The sequence below is a fragment of the Cornus florida genome, unplaced genomic scaffold (assembly GCF_030987335.1).
Source record: "Cornus florida cultivar Cherokee Brave unplaced genomic scaffold, ASM3098733v1 CherokeeBrave_3.0.0_Hap2_Chr01, whole genome shotgun sequence".
In the NCBI taxonomy this organism is placed as follows: Eukaryota; Viridiplantae; Streptophyta; class Magnoliopsida; order Cornales; family Cornaceae; genus Cornus; species Cornus florida.
Window position 1 is genome coordinate 103,285,378 of NW_026775571.1, and position 19,352 is coordinate 103,304,729.

A 19,352-nucleotide genomic window follows, 5' to 3' on the forward strand; every position below is an offset into this window, starting at 1 on the left:
CATCTGAAAATCCAGGGGTAGCACAGGCATTCCCCAAGGCCCGCACAAAACCAAACAATACTACAATAAAGGGCCAGAACATAGAAACTAAACAATACAAAAGAAAAGGCCGGAACTATAGAAAACTGGAAATCAGCCCAAAGGTCCCTTACATGTCCATATCACTAAAAGCCCATAATGGCCCAAAATATCAAACATACCAAATAACTATAGAACTGAGGGAACCGGGTGAAAATCACCTCCAATAAAATAGTGTGTCATTTCTTCTATTTTGAAATGAGTAGTTCAGAAATAGCAACGTCACCCATGTTTGGGTTGCACAGTAGGAAAATATTGGGATGCACAGTAGAAAAATGTTGGGATGCACCTTATAAAAATGTTGGGATGTACTTTTACTTACAAAAATGGAGGAAATGAATTATTGCGCAACTGGAGGTGATCCTTGTCAGGGGGAACCATCAACAAATTTGAGTATCCATGGTTATGGTGGTATTAACTATTTATATGTGCTGAATATTTTCTTATTAAAAATATATTTTTTTGTCATTTTATAAATTTAATTGCTAATAATTAGTCTTATTTTAGAAGGAAAAAAAATAGTCCATTTTTTTAAGAAAAAAGAAATGTAATGCACTGAATTTATTTATGGAGTATTTAAAGAAGAAGGAACTCTCAAATTTATAAGCATATATGTAACTACAAAGTTGGCCGCAAAATTATAATTTTAAATCCATAAGAGTTGAATATTTAGGGGTGGGCAAAAAATCCGCGAATCTGTGAATCCGATCCATACGAATCGGATCGGATCATATTGCCGGACCCACGGATTGGTGGCGGATTCAAAAAAATTGAATCCGTAGTTCATGAATCGGATCACAGATTAGGCTGTCAAAAATTCGATCCGATTCGTGAATCCGATCTGTGGCCAATCCGTAATATATATATATATATATATATATATATATATATATATATATATATATATATATATGAGAACTCCCAACATACTGTACTTTTTTTTTGGTAAGTATTATACAATTAGTTTTATAATATTTATTATTCAATCAAATAGCAGTGGACCACCAACTTTTCTTTTAATCAAAACCTAAGCCTAGCCAAAGATGAAAAAACTTAAAGAACTAAAGAAGAGCAAAGAGAAAAGCGACCACCTCACCTATTATGCATTTAAATTGGTTTCATTTGTGTTATGTTATACACTTATACTGCTTTGTAAGTGGATATGAAATTGGTGAAAATAGACTATTTTAAAAAATCCAATCAGCGGATTGGATCCGATCTGATCCATCATTTTACGAATCCGATCCGATCCGTTGGCTAACGGATTGGTGATGGATTCAAAATATCCCAATCCATTGCTAGCGGATCGGATTATGATTGATGCCTAATCCGATCTGATGCCACCCCTATGAATATTGCAAAAACTTAATCCAAAGAAACACATATATTTTTGTTTTCCTTCAAAAATAGAAAATTTCAAAAAAATAAATCATTGCAGAATTTAACCGAAAAAAAAAAAAAAAAAACTGATGGTTCTATGCGAAACAATTAAACCACGTATTTGTCTCAAAAACCACATAAAGCCGCCTCTATGTTGGATTCAGCTTTCTGTTCTTTCTCTGTTGAGTAGAATTTGAGATATTTCAAAAATTCATTGGGCTTGAAATGTAACAGATGTTCATCATCCACTAGTTCGTATGAAACTTTTACAATGTGGCCTTCTTTTGGGATCGAGAATAGTCCCAATGAATACCTCGTATCATTTCTAGTCATCACAATTTGATGTAGCGGAGCATGCAAACGACCATTTGTCCATGCCTATATATAGAATTTAAAGTTAATCATAAGAATTGTCATGATATTATGTTCAATTTAATGGAATTCTTGACTTAAAGTTAATTTATTTATTGTGTGTCATATGATTTTTGTGTGCCACAGTAAATTCATGCCATTTGATTTTTGACATTCCTCTCTTCCATTATATATATGGAGATCTTTGTCACACTCATACACACACATGTTTATTATCTTATATATGGTTAAACATATTTCATGTAACAAAAGGCCACGTAGTTGGCCTAGCTAGCGATACAACCCCTACTCCCCCATAGGGAGTAAATATTTGTTGTGTTGGGGCACATCATAACTATTTGTGCACAACACGTGTGAGCACTTGTTGTGCATGCGCCAACATCAATAGTTGTCATGTGCGTAAGCGTGTTGTGCACACACAAACATCAACGGTTGTGATGTGCCCGGTGCACGCACACTGGCACAATGAATATTTACTTCCCCCAGGGGCGACTTTAGTCTTAGAGCATCTCCAACAGTTTGTTAAAATATCATTTTGTATAAAATATACATGGCCACATAAGATGTATAATTTTTTTTTTTTATCTCCAGCAATCTGTTAAGATACACTGTCACATCACCAATGTATAAAAGTGTTGTGTATTTTACACAACTTTTTACACAATCACATAGCATATTTCATTTCTTCTCCCTCCTTCTCATTCCATTAAAGAATGAACCCTATATTATTAACTAGGTTTGTAAAAGTTATGTGGGTCGACCTGCCATCTTCAACCGTTGTGTAAATTAACTAGTTATGTTAGAGCATCTCCAATCGTTGTGTGTGTGTGTGTGTGTATATATATATATATATTTTGTAAATCTGTTGCGTCATAATAGATTTACACAAAATTTAGATTATTTATTTTTAACTCCAGCAGTTGTTTTATACATTTTGTGTAAAAATATATTCCACAATAACAACCAACAACGTGTCATACCGGTACCCACATAATTTTTACAAATCTACTTAATATATGATTGATTCTTTAATGGAATGAGAAAGAGGGAGGAGAAATGAAATATGCTAATGTGACTGTGTAAAAAGGTTATGTAAAATACACAACAATTTTGCACATTGGTGACGTGACAGTGTATCTTAACAGGCTATACACTACAATTTTGCATATTGGTGGCGTGACAGTGTATCTTAATAGACTATTGAAGATTAAAAAAATTTACACATCATACGTGGCTGTGTATATTTTACACAAAATAATATTTTAACATATAGACTGCTAGAGATGCTCTTAGGCGAGTTAGGCGGTTGCCTAAAGCCCCAGCCAATAAAAATGCTAACTTTCTTAAAATAATTATGTTAATTATTAAACATAAAAAATAGAGGGATTTGACCGTGACCTAAAAAATTTCTATTGTTTATCACCTTTTTTTTTTTTTTTTCTGCAAGGTCCCCAAAATTTTTTCCTTATATATTATAAATTACCTAAAAATTTTATTTTCTTCTATTATTAAACCTCAATAAATAGAGAAATTTAATATTAGGACCAAAATATTTCTATATTTTATATATTACTTTTTTTTTTTTCTCTCTCTCTCTCATCTTTATTGCATGAGCGTATACACACATATATATATTACTTCTCGTTATCATTATACCAACCATAAATATTATCCATTGTACGTGGTGGGACTTGTGAAACTTAATATATTTTTGTAAGAAACCTATTATTAACTTTTATTTTATTTATTTTTTATTCCTCACATATTTTTTTCTTCTCTCATTATAATTTTTTTATTTTTTATTTTCATCTCTCCACTCCTATAATTTACAACCTCACTTCGTCACAAGATTTTGAATGAACTTTTATTCTATTAAATAATTTTTTGGAGTATTGAACCAAAATCTTCAAAATCAGTTTATATTGTTCTATAACTTCAATTAGTTTATAGTTTTATTAAATTTTGTTATTACAAAATTATTTATTTTGTTTGTAAGTTATTATCATTTTTATTTATATTGTTGAATATATCTTCTAGAAAATACATAATCAATTAGCTAACGATAGAACTAGAGATTGAAAAAATTTTACTACTATGCTTAAAAATTACAAAACAAATAATAAACATATTATTAGCATGAACATATGAGTAGACTCTATTAAAAGATCATTTTATTCTTTTTCGCCTAAGGCCCCTAATTATATTGAGCCGCCCCTAATTATATTGAGTTGCTTGATAGCCAACTAACACTTGATCAATCAAACAGCATAAAAGAAATAAATATGCCATATTAAAGTAGAAGAAAAATAGACTAAGAATAGGTGTTTCTCATCCACAGGGGATAACAATTTCCTGTTGTTCCTTGTATTGATAGAATTTTACCACTGTCAATGATGACTTTTCAACTTCACTAATATAGTAGTGAAACGACTGAAACAGTTATTGGAGAAGATTTGGGTCCATCTCAAACACCACAGAAAATCTTTACGCTGGATTGATGAATTTTATGTCCTTGCTCTGTTTTGAAGAATTTGAGATATTTCGAATATTCATAGGGCTTGAAGCGTAACGGGTGTTCTTCGTCCACTAATTTGTCCGGAACTTTTATAATATAACCTTCTGTTGGGGTTGAAAACGGCCTCGTCGTTGAGTATCTCGTTTCATTTTCGGTCAACACAACCCGATGAATCGGAGCTTGCACACGTCCATTCATCCATGCCTGCAAGTCGACAAAATTGACTCCTAAATTCTTAGAAATGTCATAATGTTGGTTAATATGAATATTGTAATTTATTCATATCATTTGATTTTTGTGTCACAATAAACACTTACATGAATGATTGTGGAACCTAAAATAACCTGAAATACTTGCACACTATACATTCTTATACATCTATTAAATTTGTTTTATTTATTTATTTTTTTAAATAATACATTTATCAACAACATTTTTTTTTTTTTTAACAATATGTAGATCTAAACGTGGTCCAATATATATTGACCAGTTGAGAGCCCTTCGGTGAATCTGTTTTTAACTTTATATATAAGATCAACTCTGAGAGTCTTGGTCGCCTTTAAGTTATGAGTATATATGTTTCATTGAGCTGATCCATCTTTGTGACTTGTTTGGTTATAGAGATAAATTCCAATAAAAAAAAGTACGTTTCATTGAGTGTTCAATTTAATTTCTAACAACAAAATACTTGAAACGAACTTAAAAATTCAGGGCTAATAGTATTTCGAGAATTGTTTTCAGAAAACACCCTTATTTGAACCTCTCTTTTTTGGAGTGTCAACTTACTTTTTTCTTTTTCTATGGAGCAAGTGAAGAAACTAACCTGTAAAGAGTCTCCGGGCATGACAATGAAAGAGTCCCGAGAGGGTTTCACATTGATCCATTTTCCATCTTTGCTTTGCACCTCTAACCCATCTACGTGATTCTGATGATGCAGCATGGTCAAGAGGTTCTTGTCAGTGTGAGGTATCAGCATAATCTTGCTCTCCATATTTTCAGGCGCTTCATACTTCATAACCCGAAGACCGTATCGGGACGAATCTATGTGTTCATCGCAGTATTTCTCAACACCAAAGCTCTCCAAAACCATCCTCCTAATCATTTGATCCAATTCAGACAGTTGCTTTGAGAAGGACCCTACTGTTTTGCTGCCAAATGAAGAGTATGCATGTGATCATAAGTAATCTTCTAAAAAAACAGTTTAAACTTTAAAAATATAAAAGTGGTTTTTATTTTAGGGATTATTACATATAAGTGTTGTTAATGATTCATATTTACCATTTGATGGAGTCAAAGTCTCATAATTTTGAAAAAATAAAGACATGAAAAAAGGTACCACATTTAGGCACATAGGTACCACTTTTTGTGCTGCACAAAAAGGTGGTACCCGATACACAAAAAATGGTATTTGATGTACAAAAAGTAGTATCTGCATGTACAAAAAGTGATACATATGTGTCTAAAAGTGGCACCTCTGTGAGAATGAACAGTATTTTTTCATGTCTATGTCAACATTTTGGTCAACTCTATTTTTTCTAAACTATGAGACTTAGACTCCATCAAATAGTAAATATGGATCATTAGCACCATTTATATGTAAAAATTTCTTAATTTTTACTAGGTTTTCAAAGAAAAATTGTCAAAAAAAAAAAACAAAAAAAACAAAATTTCAAGATCCCTTGGAACACACAATAACTGACAACAACAATGACGGCCATGACGACAACAACAAAAACTAATTAAATTTACGTACTCAAAGCTAGGTTTCCTTCCGGCCACAAGAGATTAGTGAAGCTTCTAAGATTTTCGGGGATGAGTACATCTTCGATACCTATGGTCTCCCAGGATGCTCTTGATGACTTGCCAGTGTAGCCAGTACCGAATGGCGGATTAGCAGAGGTTGTTCTTGATTTTGTTTCCAAAGGAAATTCAAACATATCTTCTATTGCACCAAACATGGATTTTTGAAGCTCGGAAGGGACTTTGTCGAACAAAGCCTCGAAGCCACCATATTCTTGGAGTGCTTGCTGAACCCGGGCTCTCACCGAGTCCCACTCAGGAGTGCCCGGCTTTAGCTCATCTGAAAAATCTATGACAGGAAGAAGAACTTCGGACCCCATTGTTTTCTTCTTTCTTTGGCTGAAGCAGCTAATTTTCCAACCACGCAAATGTTGACAAGTATTAAGATGTGGTATAGCTTATTTATATAGGGTTTTAATTTATGTTCATGTTGCATGGGGACAAATGATGCATATGTTGCACTGACAAGGATGTTATAACATATTCGGCATACAGTATTGCAAAACTATATTTTTACCGTATGTTAATTTTGTTTGCGCATTGTAATTACAAAACATCATGTCTATCTCCAATACACACACACAAAAAAAAAACAAAGCATCATGTTTCGGACCAAACGAGGGGAGACAACTTAAAAAAACATTGCATTGGCGTCAAATATATATATATATATATATATATTGATGTACGCTTTAGGGATACCTGAATCATAGAGAATCTTGAAACCATTTGGATTCCAGAAGATCCCATCCGTAGAAAATTATTCAATAATCAAAACTCACAGGCTTTAACTAGTGGCTTTTTATTTATTTATTTATTTATTTATTTATTTATTGTCAAATTCTTCGCTTAAGGCCTTAAAGTAGTTCTACAGGGAGATTGTCAAATATTTTAGAATTTTTGTAATTTGAGGTCTAAAGGACCTCATATTATTTTGAATTTTGATACTTAATAGTTTTTAGTGATTAGATTTCATATTATAATTTTTAGAGATGCATGAATTTTGAGCTTATTTTTAGCTTTCCTTATTTTATTAGTTTTTTTAATTTTAATTTTTGGGTACTAAGGTAAGTCCGGATGTGTTTAAATACTTCAAATATGAAGGGGGAAAAAAAAAAAAAATGTATAAGCTGTCCAAAGGAGCCGATTTTTAAAATAAAAGAGTGTTTTTTGAAAACAGATTTTTTTGTAACTTAATTTTCATAAAACAGTTTTCAAAAAATTGAACTGAGCAGGGTTTTTTTTATACAATTTTCAATTTTTGAATAACAAAAAATTGTTTTCATATTTACGAAACAGGTCATTAATTTCTCTATGCCACTAGACAAGGGGATTCTTTGGTGGGGTCCAATGGATCGAGAAGCTTCAAATGTAGTTGTAGCTTTCCATTAAAACTTGATACCTATGCTATATATATATATATATATATATATATATATATATATATAAATATATATTTGTACTTTCTAAATTGCTGTCACACTTATAAATTATACCATGGACGGTGTCACAGGGATAAATTCTGAACACGAATCTAGTGTCCTGTGATGGCACTAAGTCAGAAATATGAATAACTTTTCTCTGAATTTCTAACTTAGCTCAGCTAACTCATACTTGCTGCCTAAAACACACAGCAAGTAAAACACTCTCACACACAAGTATAGTTGCAAGAATGTAAAGACAATAACACCCACGATTTTACAGAAGTACAAGGCTTCTAACTTTTTACTATTATTCATAAAACAGTACAAGGAAAGGCCTCAACTTGCAGAAGCATACAAGAGTCTCTCACAACACAACTCTGTGTCTCACTCTCAATCTGCCCTCTCTACAGAACCCATATTAGCAATATATAGGCAAACTCTCAAAACCGCTCACAACTGCCCACTAAAGTGGTGGATGAAACCCCCATCCACCTAGGGTCATGTTGACACCCACTAAGTGTGCCAACACTACATATGTAGTTGAGAAGCCCAACTACTAGCTTGTTGGCATGCTCTGCTCATGCCATGTGTCCACAGGAAGTTGCACTCAGCATAGTGGAAGAAACCACCTCCAACTACCTGTGTGTTGTCCTCTCAAATCTATGCCACATGGATGGGAAGTTATTCAGCACACCCCCACTCCCCACATGAGTGTGAAGTGCTAGTAACTTCCCCCAACCAACTGAGCCCACTTAGTGGAAAGTGTAACTTCCCCCAACCAATTAAGCCCACTTAGTGGGAAGTGTTAGTAACTTTCTCCCAACCAACTAAGCCCACTTAATGGGAAGTGTAACTTCCCCCAACCAACTAAGCCCATTTAGTGGGAAGTGTAACTTCCCCCAATCACCTGAGCTCACTTAACCATCTTCTGTAACCATAAGTCATGTCTGAGTCCCTGAGCCAACCTTGCACGCTGAGCCTTGCCTACCCCCACTGCCTTGTGCCCATGTCCCTGACTTGACTATGCCACACGTCCATGACTTGTGTGGTCCATGCTTTAAGCAACATCTAAGCTAACCTTGTGAACTTAGCCCGTGCCAAGCCCACTAATCTGCACTCACACATAAATGTCTCAAAGTGCACGACATCCAAATCGAGTGCCGTCTGCGTCAACCATCTTTTATGGACTCAAAGTACTTCCCATAAAGATCCCGAGCCAAAACTCCAAGCTTCACTTTTTCGCCATATTTATGAAAATGCCACTGGGCACCCCTAGTGCACGCTGACAGCATCCCATGGCTGTCAGGGGGCTTGTCAAGGTCCAAATCCCGTAACAGACGGCCATTATTACCAAGTTAATAAATATATTAAAATATTCTTTATCTTGTTTAATTTTTTTAAAAATAATTTAGTTATTTTCCAAGGTAAGAAATTAGAGTTTTGAAATTGAAATTAGAGACTAAACTTTTTTCTAATTCTATTAATTTCATTTCTAAAATTTCAATTTTATACAGCCGAAATATATTTTCTGAAAATTGTGAATCTAAAAATTATTTTCTATCTTTTGAGTTTTTTTTATAACTATTTCAAGATAACTGAAATAAACAAAAGTGCTAAATCTTTAGGAAGTTTCTTTGTTAGGACGTAGTGCACAAAGGTTGATTCCGCGGTTTGTTATAAAATAATCCTAGCTCTTTAAAATTCTTATGAGAAATTCCTTTCCAAAAGAGCTAAAAGAAAAAAGAAAAATAGTAAAATTAAACACGCAAGTCTTTTTCTTTTCTTTTTTTCCTTTTCTTTTTTAGGTAACTAAATATTTTAATGAAAAATAAACACGTATGTCGGTGATGAATGTTTAAGATATCATATAGTTCTGAAAAACGCTAGCTAATTGAGGCACAACTTGAGTACGGGAGGTTATACTTGAACTTTGAAAAACAAAAAGAAGAAGGGGGTTTTAAGACAATTAAGAAGTATGTAATGCAATGCAGAGGCTTTACAGAGTGCGAATATTGACTCCAAAAAATTGTTTTTCAATCTAGGATTTTATTTATGTAGTGTTGTCAAAGTGAATTTCCTTAGTTTTACGTTTAGTTTGTTATTAATTTAGGTATAATTAAGAGGAGTTTATTTTTATATATATATATTTTCCTAGAGGAGTTTATTGCACTTTATTATTTTATTTAACAAAAAAGTTAACGTTTTATTGGTATTTGTTCAAATCTTTGTATCACCACCCGGTACCTTTCTTTCAATGGTTCATAAAATAAAATTTACATGTGGAAGGGAACGAATTTTCCATATTTTTCTCGTAACCCAATCAGATTTTCTTCATATCCCTCCTAGAGTTTTCTCCTTGTTATACGCTGAAGTGTCAAAAATGGAGGGAACAAAAAGTGAGAAAGAGGTGACGGCCGACTAAGGTAATTTAAGCAATGGGGTACTTTTGAAATTTTATAAAACAAAACCAATTGACGTTATTGTTGTTTGGTGAACTATTTGTTTACAAATACAGAAGCCTAAAAGTGGAATCACTCTCTAATTTTTTTTTTTTTAAAGTAACCAAAATCAAAACCTTTACAAAAAAAAATAAAAGTAAAAACCCCATATTCAATTATTCATATTGGATATGTGAGAAAGTGCGCTTGTGACATCAACAACAAATATTATTAATTTGGATCAATTATTACAAAAGGAATCTACATTTATAATTGTGAGACAGTTAAACTTCATCTATTGAATGAGACAGATTTTATGTGTGTTAAACGAGACTTATTGCTTGTTAAGGATTGAGCTGGTATGGGCCCGGAGTAGTTACCCTAGACAATGCTGGCCCATCATTATTATTTATTTATTTACTATTATTATCATTTTTACATTTTTTTCTTTTATTTTCTCTAAACCCTTGACCAGGTTGGCAGTTTAGACCCAAACCTTTTAGGATAAAGGTAGACTAGATTGTCCTAGGGCTTCTACCGGATTGTCTGCTTATCCTCCATTAACGACTTTGAAGGTCGTTAATTGCAGTTATTAGTTTGTGTTTGGGTTCTGAGCTGTCCCTTCTTTTGGGCTGAATTTGGGCTTATTTTTTTGTCTCTATATGGGCTGTTTCTTGGCCAAAGGCCCACATTGTACTCATACTTTTCATTTATATCAATTGATTAAATTTCCAGGGAAAAAAAAAAAAAGGCAGACCAGATTTGTTTTTTTCTGTTCTTCTTTTTCTTTTTCATTTTATGCATGTTGTTTATAAAATTTTACAAAATTTCTACCCTGTTTTTTTCCGCAGTTCTCTCTTTTTTGTCTTACTCTTCTTCAATCAAACTGTAATTTTTTTTTTTTTTTTTTTTTTCGCTTAAAGTTCTCTAATATAAATTTTTTCTTTTTAGCTACTACTTTTATCATGTGTGACATATTATGTCCGGGAAACAAATTCCTGGCTCGATACATGATGTTGTGGGCCTTGTGGCTATTGTTCCCAACATGCACTCGCTCATTATTATGTATTCTAATTTCATTGAAACAAGTAAAACGATAATGGAAACATAGTAAAGGAAGGAAAAGTGTACAATCAAGTAGGCTTGTAAAGTGGGCTTATCAATAGTAAACCCAAAAAACGAGTCCATGACAACTAAGCAAGAAGCCGACATGATTACAACAAACATAACAAATCCTTAGGCCCGGCCCAATCATATTCCAAGTTATACCCACCCAAACTAAACGCTGACGTCTGAATAGACAAAGGATTGCGCATTGTTTCGAACAGACCCACCCTCCTATGATACGACTGCAATCTCTGAATTTTTCTGTTGTGTTGGGTTTTCTTATTCCAAAAACACTCACAAATCAAACAACAAAAAAGAAACAAAACACTCCCTTTATTCGCGTGGATTAAAGTCGAATAGTTTAGCCCACTCATTCAACCGAATCCACCAAAGCGTTTGATGACCCGAAGTGAGAACCATGTTTGAATCCACCTGAGGCTATGAATGGCCTTGATGTTTTCTGTTTTATGAGTGAGCGAGCTTCTTTGGCTAGAATATAGTGCCCTATTTATATTCATAAACTAGAAGAAAAATATATTAAAAGTAGTTTTTTTGTTTTCTCAAATACCACAGAAAACTTTAACACCGGATTCATGAGCTTTCTTTCCTTTCTCTGTTTTGAAGAATTTGAGATATTCCAAATATTTATAGGGCTTGAAGAGTAATGGGTGTTCTTCATCCACTAGCTCGTCTGGAGCTTTTACAATGCTGCCTTCTTTTGGACTCGCAAACAATCCCACTAAATATCTCGTTTCATTTCCAGTCATCATAATCCGATGAAGTGGAGCGTGCACACGTCCATTTGTCCACGCCTACAAATTGATAAAATTTAAAATTCTAAGAAATGTCATTATCATTTTTTTTTTTTTTCATTAAATATATATGTCATGATCATCATGCTCCATGAATATTGTAATATATATATTCATAATATGTCGTTTGATTTTAGTGTCACAATAAACACCTACAAGCTAGAATGATTGTGGCACATAAAAGAGCATGGAATACTTGCACACTATACATCTTTGTACATCTATTAAATTTGCTTGAATTTCTTAAAAGGAAGACATTTATCAACAACCATTATTCAATTTTGTTTTTCTTTTTGATACAATGTATGGATCTAGACTTGGTCAATTAACCAGTTGAACCCAAGACCAAAATGAGTTCGGTGAATTTATTTTTACACAAGATTAACTTTGAAACTTGACGAAGACTAGTTCCCAAGACTTCTAAAGTTACATGGGCATGTTTATCTGAATTGTAGTTTTTGAACGACAAAAAAACTTTTAAAATTTCGTTTTGCTATAGTATTTCGAGATTTGTTTTCAAAAAGCACCCTTATTTGAAATTTTATTTTATTTTTTTAATTTTATTTTATTATTATTATTTTTTTGGTGGTACATCTTCCAGTATTTAAAAAAAATATATTCAGAGAGAGCAAGTGAAGAAACTAACGTGAAAAGAATCTCCGGCCATGACGATGAAAGAGTCCGGCGAGGACTTCACGTTGATCCACTTCCCGTCTTTGCTTTGCACCTCTAACCCATCTACCTGATTAAGCTGATACAATATGGTAAAAAGGTTCTTGTCAGTGTGGGAAAACAGCGTAAGCTTACTCTCCATAGTTTTGGGACCTTCATACTTCAATGGTAGAAGAGTGTATCTGGTGGTATCAATGTGTTCACCACAGTATTTCTCAACACCTAAGCTCTCCAAAACCATCCTCCTTATCATTTTATCCATTTCAGATAGCTGCTCTGCGAAGGACCGTACTGTTTTGCTGCCAAAGTAGGAGTATATGGTCAAAATTAATTAATGTTCTGTTCGTTTTTTGTTCAGTTTTCTAAAAAGAGTTATTAAAAAGCATCTCGGTATTTCTATGAAAAAAAATGTCAAAAAAATTTATTTTCCAATCTTTGACAGCATAAAAGAACTAACAACAACAAAAAAAAAAAACTACGGAGTAATAAAATTTACGTACCCAAAGCTAGGGTTTCCTTCTGGCCACAAGAGATTAGTGAAGCTTCTGAGCTTTTCGGGGATGAGTACATCTTCTATACCCATGCCCTCCCAAGGCTCTGCTGGTGACTCCCCAGTCATGTAGCTACTGTAGGGCGTCTCAACAGAGATTCCTGATTTTGTTTGCAAAGGAAGTTCAAATATCTCTTTTGTCGCACCAAACATCGATTTTCGAAGCTCAAAAGGAACTTTGTTGAACAAAGCCTCGAAACAACCATATTCTTGGAGTGCTTGCTGAACCCGGGGTCTCACGGAGTCCCACTCAGGAGTGCCCGGCTTTAGCTTATCTGAGAAATCTATGACAGGAAGGAGAGCTTCAGAGCCCATTGGTTTCTCTTTCTTTGGCAATTAGGAGCTGAAGCAGCTAATTTTCTTAATATGCAATTGTTGATGAGCTTTGAGATATTCTATTGCAAATTTATATAGAATTTCTATCTATGCATGCTTCATGTTGTAAGGGGACAATTGATATCTATAATGACCAGGATAAGGATGCTTTAACATATTTGCATGCAATTCCCAGGATCCCATTTTGGATTTGTTAATTAGGAATATTAAATTAGATACCAGTTTGAATTTTTTTTTTTTTTTTTTTTTTAAGCAAAGATGCAAACACATGCATCCTTTTCCCTATGTTTAGGCTTAAACCCCTCCCCTCCTATTTGAGGATGGAAAAGTAGTACAGATCGGTCAAAAATCCTTTAGTCAGATACCAATACTTAGGTAGACACGTAACAATCATAATAATACCAATGGTAGAGAATTAAATTCTCATTCGCTAGGATGCATATATGGAGACACAATCATACATCTATAACTATAAAGCAATATAATATTTTATAATATTTTACAAGGGTTACCCAATCTCTAAGAGAGAAGAAATACCATTATTACGAATCAAGAAGAGAATACAATTATAGAGAGAGCTCACTCAATCACCCTACTATTGGTGTTCTACCACTCAGTACTCTCAGCCACCAATTTCAGTGAAGCTAGGCTACATCTCTCTGCACTGGTACTAAATCTCTCTTCTCCTTTCACACTCAAATCTTTTTTCCTTCTCCACATTCTCCGGTCTACTCCACCTTTGTTTATAGTCTTCAATACCTAATTCCTTATTGAACACGGTTTGTCTTAAAAAAACAAAGTTCTTAATTTTAAAGAAATAACTTGTCCTACAAATTTACAAAAACTTACTTTCTCATAAACAAATAATTCTTGCATGAACAAGTAAGAAGTCGCACTTGTTGCAATCAGGGGCGGAGCCAGAATTTCAATTTAGAGGGAATAGTGCAAATAAATAATAAGGAGAAGAAGAAGACTTTTTAAGTCGTAGAAGAAGAAGAAGACTTTTAGGTACGTAGTAGATGAAGAAGAAGAAGAAAAGAAAAATGGCTTAACTTTAGAAAGAAAAAGAAATTAAAAAGAATTTTAGAAAATAATTTTTTTTTATAGGAGACATTATAAACAAATTTCTATATATGTATATGTAAAAAAAATTAAAAATATAACTATAATAATATAATGAGCGAGGCCAAGTCAGAGGGCCACATGATCTGGGCATGAACCGGCTCCGTCCTGGTTGTAATTCTCAAATGGTGTGCTCTGTAATGGTAGGACTAGCTGTAAACTTCATCACTTGCAATTTTAAAATTTGAGACACAACCAATAATTGTACTTCTTTGGCACTTTACAATTTAAAAAAAATTGAGACTCCACCCCCAATAGGGTTTAGGGCTCTCTGTTCCCCACTTGGTGGTGACAGAGGCCTTTTTGTTGACTCCTCTTTTGTTTCTTAGCTTATTGCCTTTTGTCTCTTTTACTTTGCAAAAAAACAAGTATCTTGGTGAAATGTTGTGTTTGATCCCTTCAACATGCACTAGTTGATGTATGATTTGATGGCATATTATACATATATAATTGGCAGTCGCCATTGCATGATTTAGTTCTTACCCAAATATTCACCTACCACCAGACCCACATTAATTGGACGGGGGGTTATTTTGCTTGAATAAAATATTTTATTTAGAAAAGTATTTTTCATTTAAACTATTTTACGCGAAAAGAAGAGTGTTAGTTCAAAAAAAAAAAAAAAACTATTACTTTTCTATATACATTTTGACATTCATCCTTTTCAAAAAAAAAAGTTATTTTAGACATAAGTCACATTATGAACCTAATTTGACAATTGTTCATTAACTTTCATTAAGCCTCTATTTGGTTAGATGGAAATAAGTAAGAAAAGAAATGAAATGAAAAATGAAAGAAAAGTGAAGTGAATGGAAAAAAAAAAAAAAATTTAACATGTATTTGGTTAAAATGAAATTTTATTCAAGAAAATTGTAGAAAAATATTAATTTGTTATTTTGGATAGCATGAAAGTGAAAAAAAAAAATCGATCAAAGATACCAAATTCACCCTTATGATTTTAAATACTAATAAATAAATGAATTTGTATTTGTTGATGTATATTTTTAGCAAGGAAATAGTAAAATAATGGATTATTAAATTTAATAAGATAATTATTTATAATTTATTTATATTTAAAATAAGACTTCATAATATTTTCTGAGGCAGAAGTAGAACTAATTATTAGTGTATGAGAAACGAATTTTTTTTTAAAAAAAAGGAAATGTATTGATGGCAATACTAATTTTTTTTTAGGGAGATTTGATTGTATTTTGTTGTTGCAAGTTATATATAAACTTGTGGAAAAACAAAGAAAGGTGAATGTAGGTGCAAAATTCCGCTCAACCAATAACGATTGAGAAAAACAATACAACACACTCAAGAACAGTAAAAATAAATAAGAACAGTGTATAGAGAAGCATAGAATTGCTTGGATGCCTTTATTAGAGGTCTAGGCCTCTATTTATACACAAAAGTTGGTAGAATTATGGTAGGACTCGCGTTGCTTGTCCTCCAATTTTTCCCATACATGACTTTCTTTACAAATAGAGTTCTTTCTATTGTATAATATTTCCTACGTACAACTTTCCTTGTATAGAACTTCCTATCAAAGAATTCTCCTTTTATGATAAATCCTTCTACCGATAGGATTTGTTCAATTTTGGAAAACTGGGCTGAATATACCTTGAACCAGTTGGGCTTAAATAATGGGCCGTGTAACACCCCCAACATTTTCCACGCATAAGTTGATCAGGCTTATACACGAAAAACGAGGGATATCAAAAACAATTGGCAATGTACAAGCATGGAATACAAAATGATGATAATAAAAGAATTTAGACAGGAAAGGAACACTAAATAATACAACATCCATCCATCCTTTATTTAATACAGTACTTCATTACAACTTGTAAATCCTATGTCAAGGATCCCTAAATATAACCCTGAGAGTTCAACGTCAAAAGTACATAAAAACTGAAACTGAAGTAATACATAAAACTTCTATCCTGAACTGGATCGTAAGAGTAGATGAGTTCGGATGGTGGTCCCACACTGCTAATCTCAATCTTGGAACGGGTACTGACCGTATCCTGAAATAACAACAATGGTGGGTCAACCCCACGAGCAAGTCCTCTCTACTATGACCCAAATCAGAGAATCAAATAAATTAATCATTAAGAATCGGTTGAGTACTATATCTGTATATATCCTAAGGGAACTATCCAATGTATAACATGACCTCAACCAGAATAGATGGTGATCACTTAGACTCACACTAGGTGGTTAAGTGTCGCCTTTCCCTACCCGGGAAATCAGCTATTATACATGATGCACGGTACTGGCAACACAGACTATAACGAACTACACAATGATAACACCTCTCAAAGTACTGATGAATATACTGAGCATATAAATTAGGCAACACATGCCAATAATATTACTAAACATACTGAGCATGTCAATTAGGCAACACATGCCAATAATATTAAACCACATACCCCGACAGCCACACATCTGTCTATAGCAACAAATGCATAAGGTATAAATGAGTCTAAACTTATTAGCCAACTCACATGGTTCTATATGGCAACACATCCATATAATATAAATGCGACATAATTTAAACAGTCCATTTATTCTCTGAAATGCACACAGCATAATAATCATGGTTTATATACGATTAACAGTATAGCTATTCCATAATATATAATGGATCATTTATATGAATGAAACCAAGCACTAATTAACTTAACATTAATGGTTTATTACAGTTTAAATAAATAATAATACCATTTATAGTCGTTTAACTTAATTACATACGTTTACTAGCGATTCGCCCTTTAATTGATACAATTAATATTTAGAAATATTAATCAGACCATTATAATAGTTAACGAGAAATAAAATAATAATATAATGTCTCGTTAATTCCAAAAATGCCAACCCGAGGCCCCAAAATGTATAGTGAAGGTCCTGGTAATGACAAAACAGTCCCTAGGGGTATTCTGGACTTTTCCAGCAGCTGCAGAGGCCCTTCACGCGCCCCCACGCGGCTCCCAGAGCTCCCCACACGCGCCGCCAAGCTTTCCCACTCTCCCACGCGCTCACACGCGCTTGCACGCGCGTTTGGAGAGTTCCACGCTCGCGCACGCGCTCCCACGCGCGTCTGGAATCAGTCACGCGCGCGCACGCGCTGCCACGCGCGCACTAATGGTTCTTTGCTGACGCGGCGACCTCCGGTTGGTTGGCTGTATCATCTTTCCTACATGCGCGCCACACAGGATCAATCCACCTACCTTCCCTCCATCCAACGCTCACGGATCCGGGTGTACCGCGGTAACATGGACCGCGGTGCACCGGATCAATCGCTGCTGTTTAATGGTCCAGATGCGCGCGCATACCCTCCTATGGTGCGCCGCATCACACCGGATCACTCCGGTCATCTCCCCCATTGCCGGCGACCGGAAAACTCGCCGGAAGGTCGCCGAAAATTGCAGAAAAGCCCCGGAAAAATCTAGAAAATTCTAGAAAAATCCCTAAAGCTTTATTTAATTATTTTCAGCCATTATTAATTTCATAGGATATTGAATAAATATATACCATCCTATATAATTAAAATTTCATTAATTTAATAAGATAAAATTTATAATTTATTAATCTACTAACCTTGGCTCTATGCATACAAATAAACTAAACAATTAATTTATTAATTCAAAGGGAAAAAGTAGATAATAACTTGCCTTTTTGGATTTAAAATGAATCCGCCGGTTGTGCGTAGTCGGGTAAAATCGCCTACACCGGTCCAAACTTCTTTCTCTCTCTCTTTTCTTTTCACTCTTATAAAATAGCTCTCTGAAATTTTTAAGCTTTCTAACTTAAGTGAGTTGCCTTAAGGGTAAAATGGCTAACTAATATATATATACAACTTATATAATATATATAATACAAATATCTAAATTTTCATTAACTTTCAACATTCCCACCTATATGGCTTTAAAGCAATGCAAATCATAGTCAAGTTATTTGATCCACCATTCTACCATAGTAAATGAAATTCTATCCTAATATTTAATTTTTCATCATTACATTGATATAATACTATTATTATTATTATAACTATTATTATTATTATTATTAATAAACTATTATAATTAATATTATTATATTATTAATAAACTATTATAATAATAATTATTATTATTACATAAGAATACATTATATCATCATAATACTTTATAACATAAATATAATACTTTAATTAACTAATATTGCTTAATTAAACATAATCAACAAATAAAATTAATTATAATAATATATGCACAATTAAATGAATAAATTTACTATTTTAACATACACAATTAATTTACATGCACCATTAAATGAACTTAATATAACAATGTAGCATGCACAATAATAGGTAAAGGAATCCACACATAATTGAATTTAAATAAACTAAACTCTTTAATAAAATACGGGGTATTACAGGCCGGATGTTAACATGTTGGGCTGATAATCTCTTGATTCGGGCTTCAATAGGGTTGAAGGTCAAACAACAATGGTATTAGGCTTGTGAACAGTGATCTTGGACTAGCCTCAAACTCAATTTGGGTTTGAGCGAGGTGGGCTTCATAAACTCATCAAGGATAAGTTTATATTTACGATGACGTGGATTATTCTCATTGGAGGGAGATTTTTCCCTCCACACTTTGCCCCAAATTCCTCTTTAATTGGGTTACAGCTCCTAATTAAAGTGGAATTGAATTTGTGCAGTTGCCACTTTCGCACGAGGCGTTTCCATTTGTGTCT

The 19,352-nt window shown here is 33.5% G+C and overlaps 2 protein-coding genes across 2 annotated transcripts; both read right to left on the reverse strand.

The window, feature by feature from the left end:
- Positions 1 to 4,294: 4,294 nt before the first annotated feature.
- On the reverse strand, positions 4,295 to 6,465 carry LOC132279367 (probable 2-oxoglutarate-dependent dioxygenase AOP1). The gene is made up of 3 exons (XM_059781328.1): positions 6,095 to 6,465; positions 5,169 to 5,493; positions 4,295 to 4,549 (listed from the first exon to the last, which is right to left on the reverse strand). The coding sequence occupies exons 1-3, from the start codon at positions 6,463 to 6,465 to the stop codon at positions 4,295 to 4,297; spliced, it is 951 nt and encodes a 316-aa protein (XP_059637311.1).
- Positions 6,466 to 11,674: 5,209 nt separating this feature from the next.
- Positions 11,675 to 13,463, reverse strand: LOC132312123 (probable 2-oxoglutarate-dependent dioxygenase AOP1). Its single transcript, XM_059810409.1, has 3 exons — positions 13,099 to 13,463; positions 12,573 to 12,897; positions 11,675 to 11,926 (listed from the first exon to the last, which is right to left on the reverse strand). The coding sequence occupies exons 1-3, from the start codon at positions 13,461 to 13,463 to the stop codon at positions 11,675 to 11,677; spliced, it is 942 nt and encodes a 313-aa protein (XP_059666392.1).
- Positions 13,464 to 19,352: the final 5,889 nt, after the last annotated feature.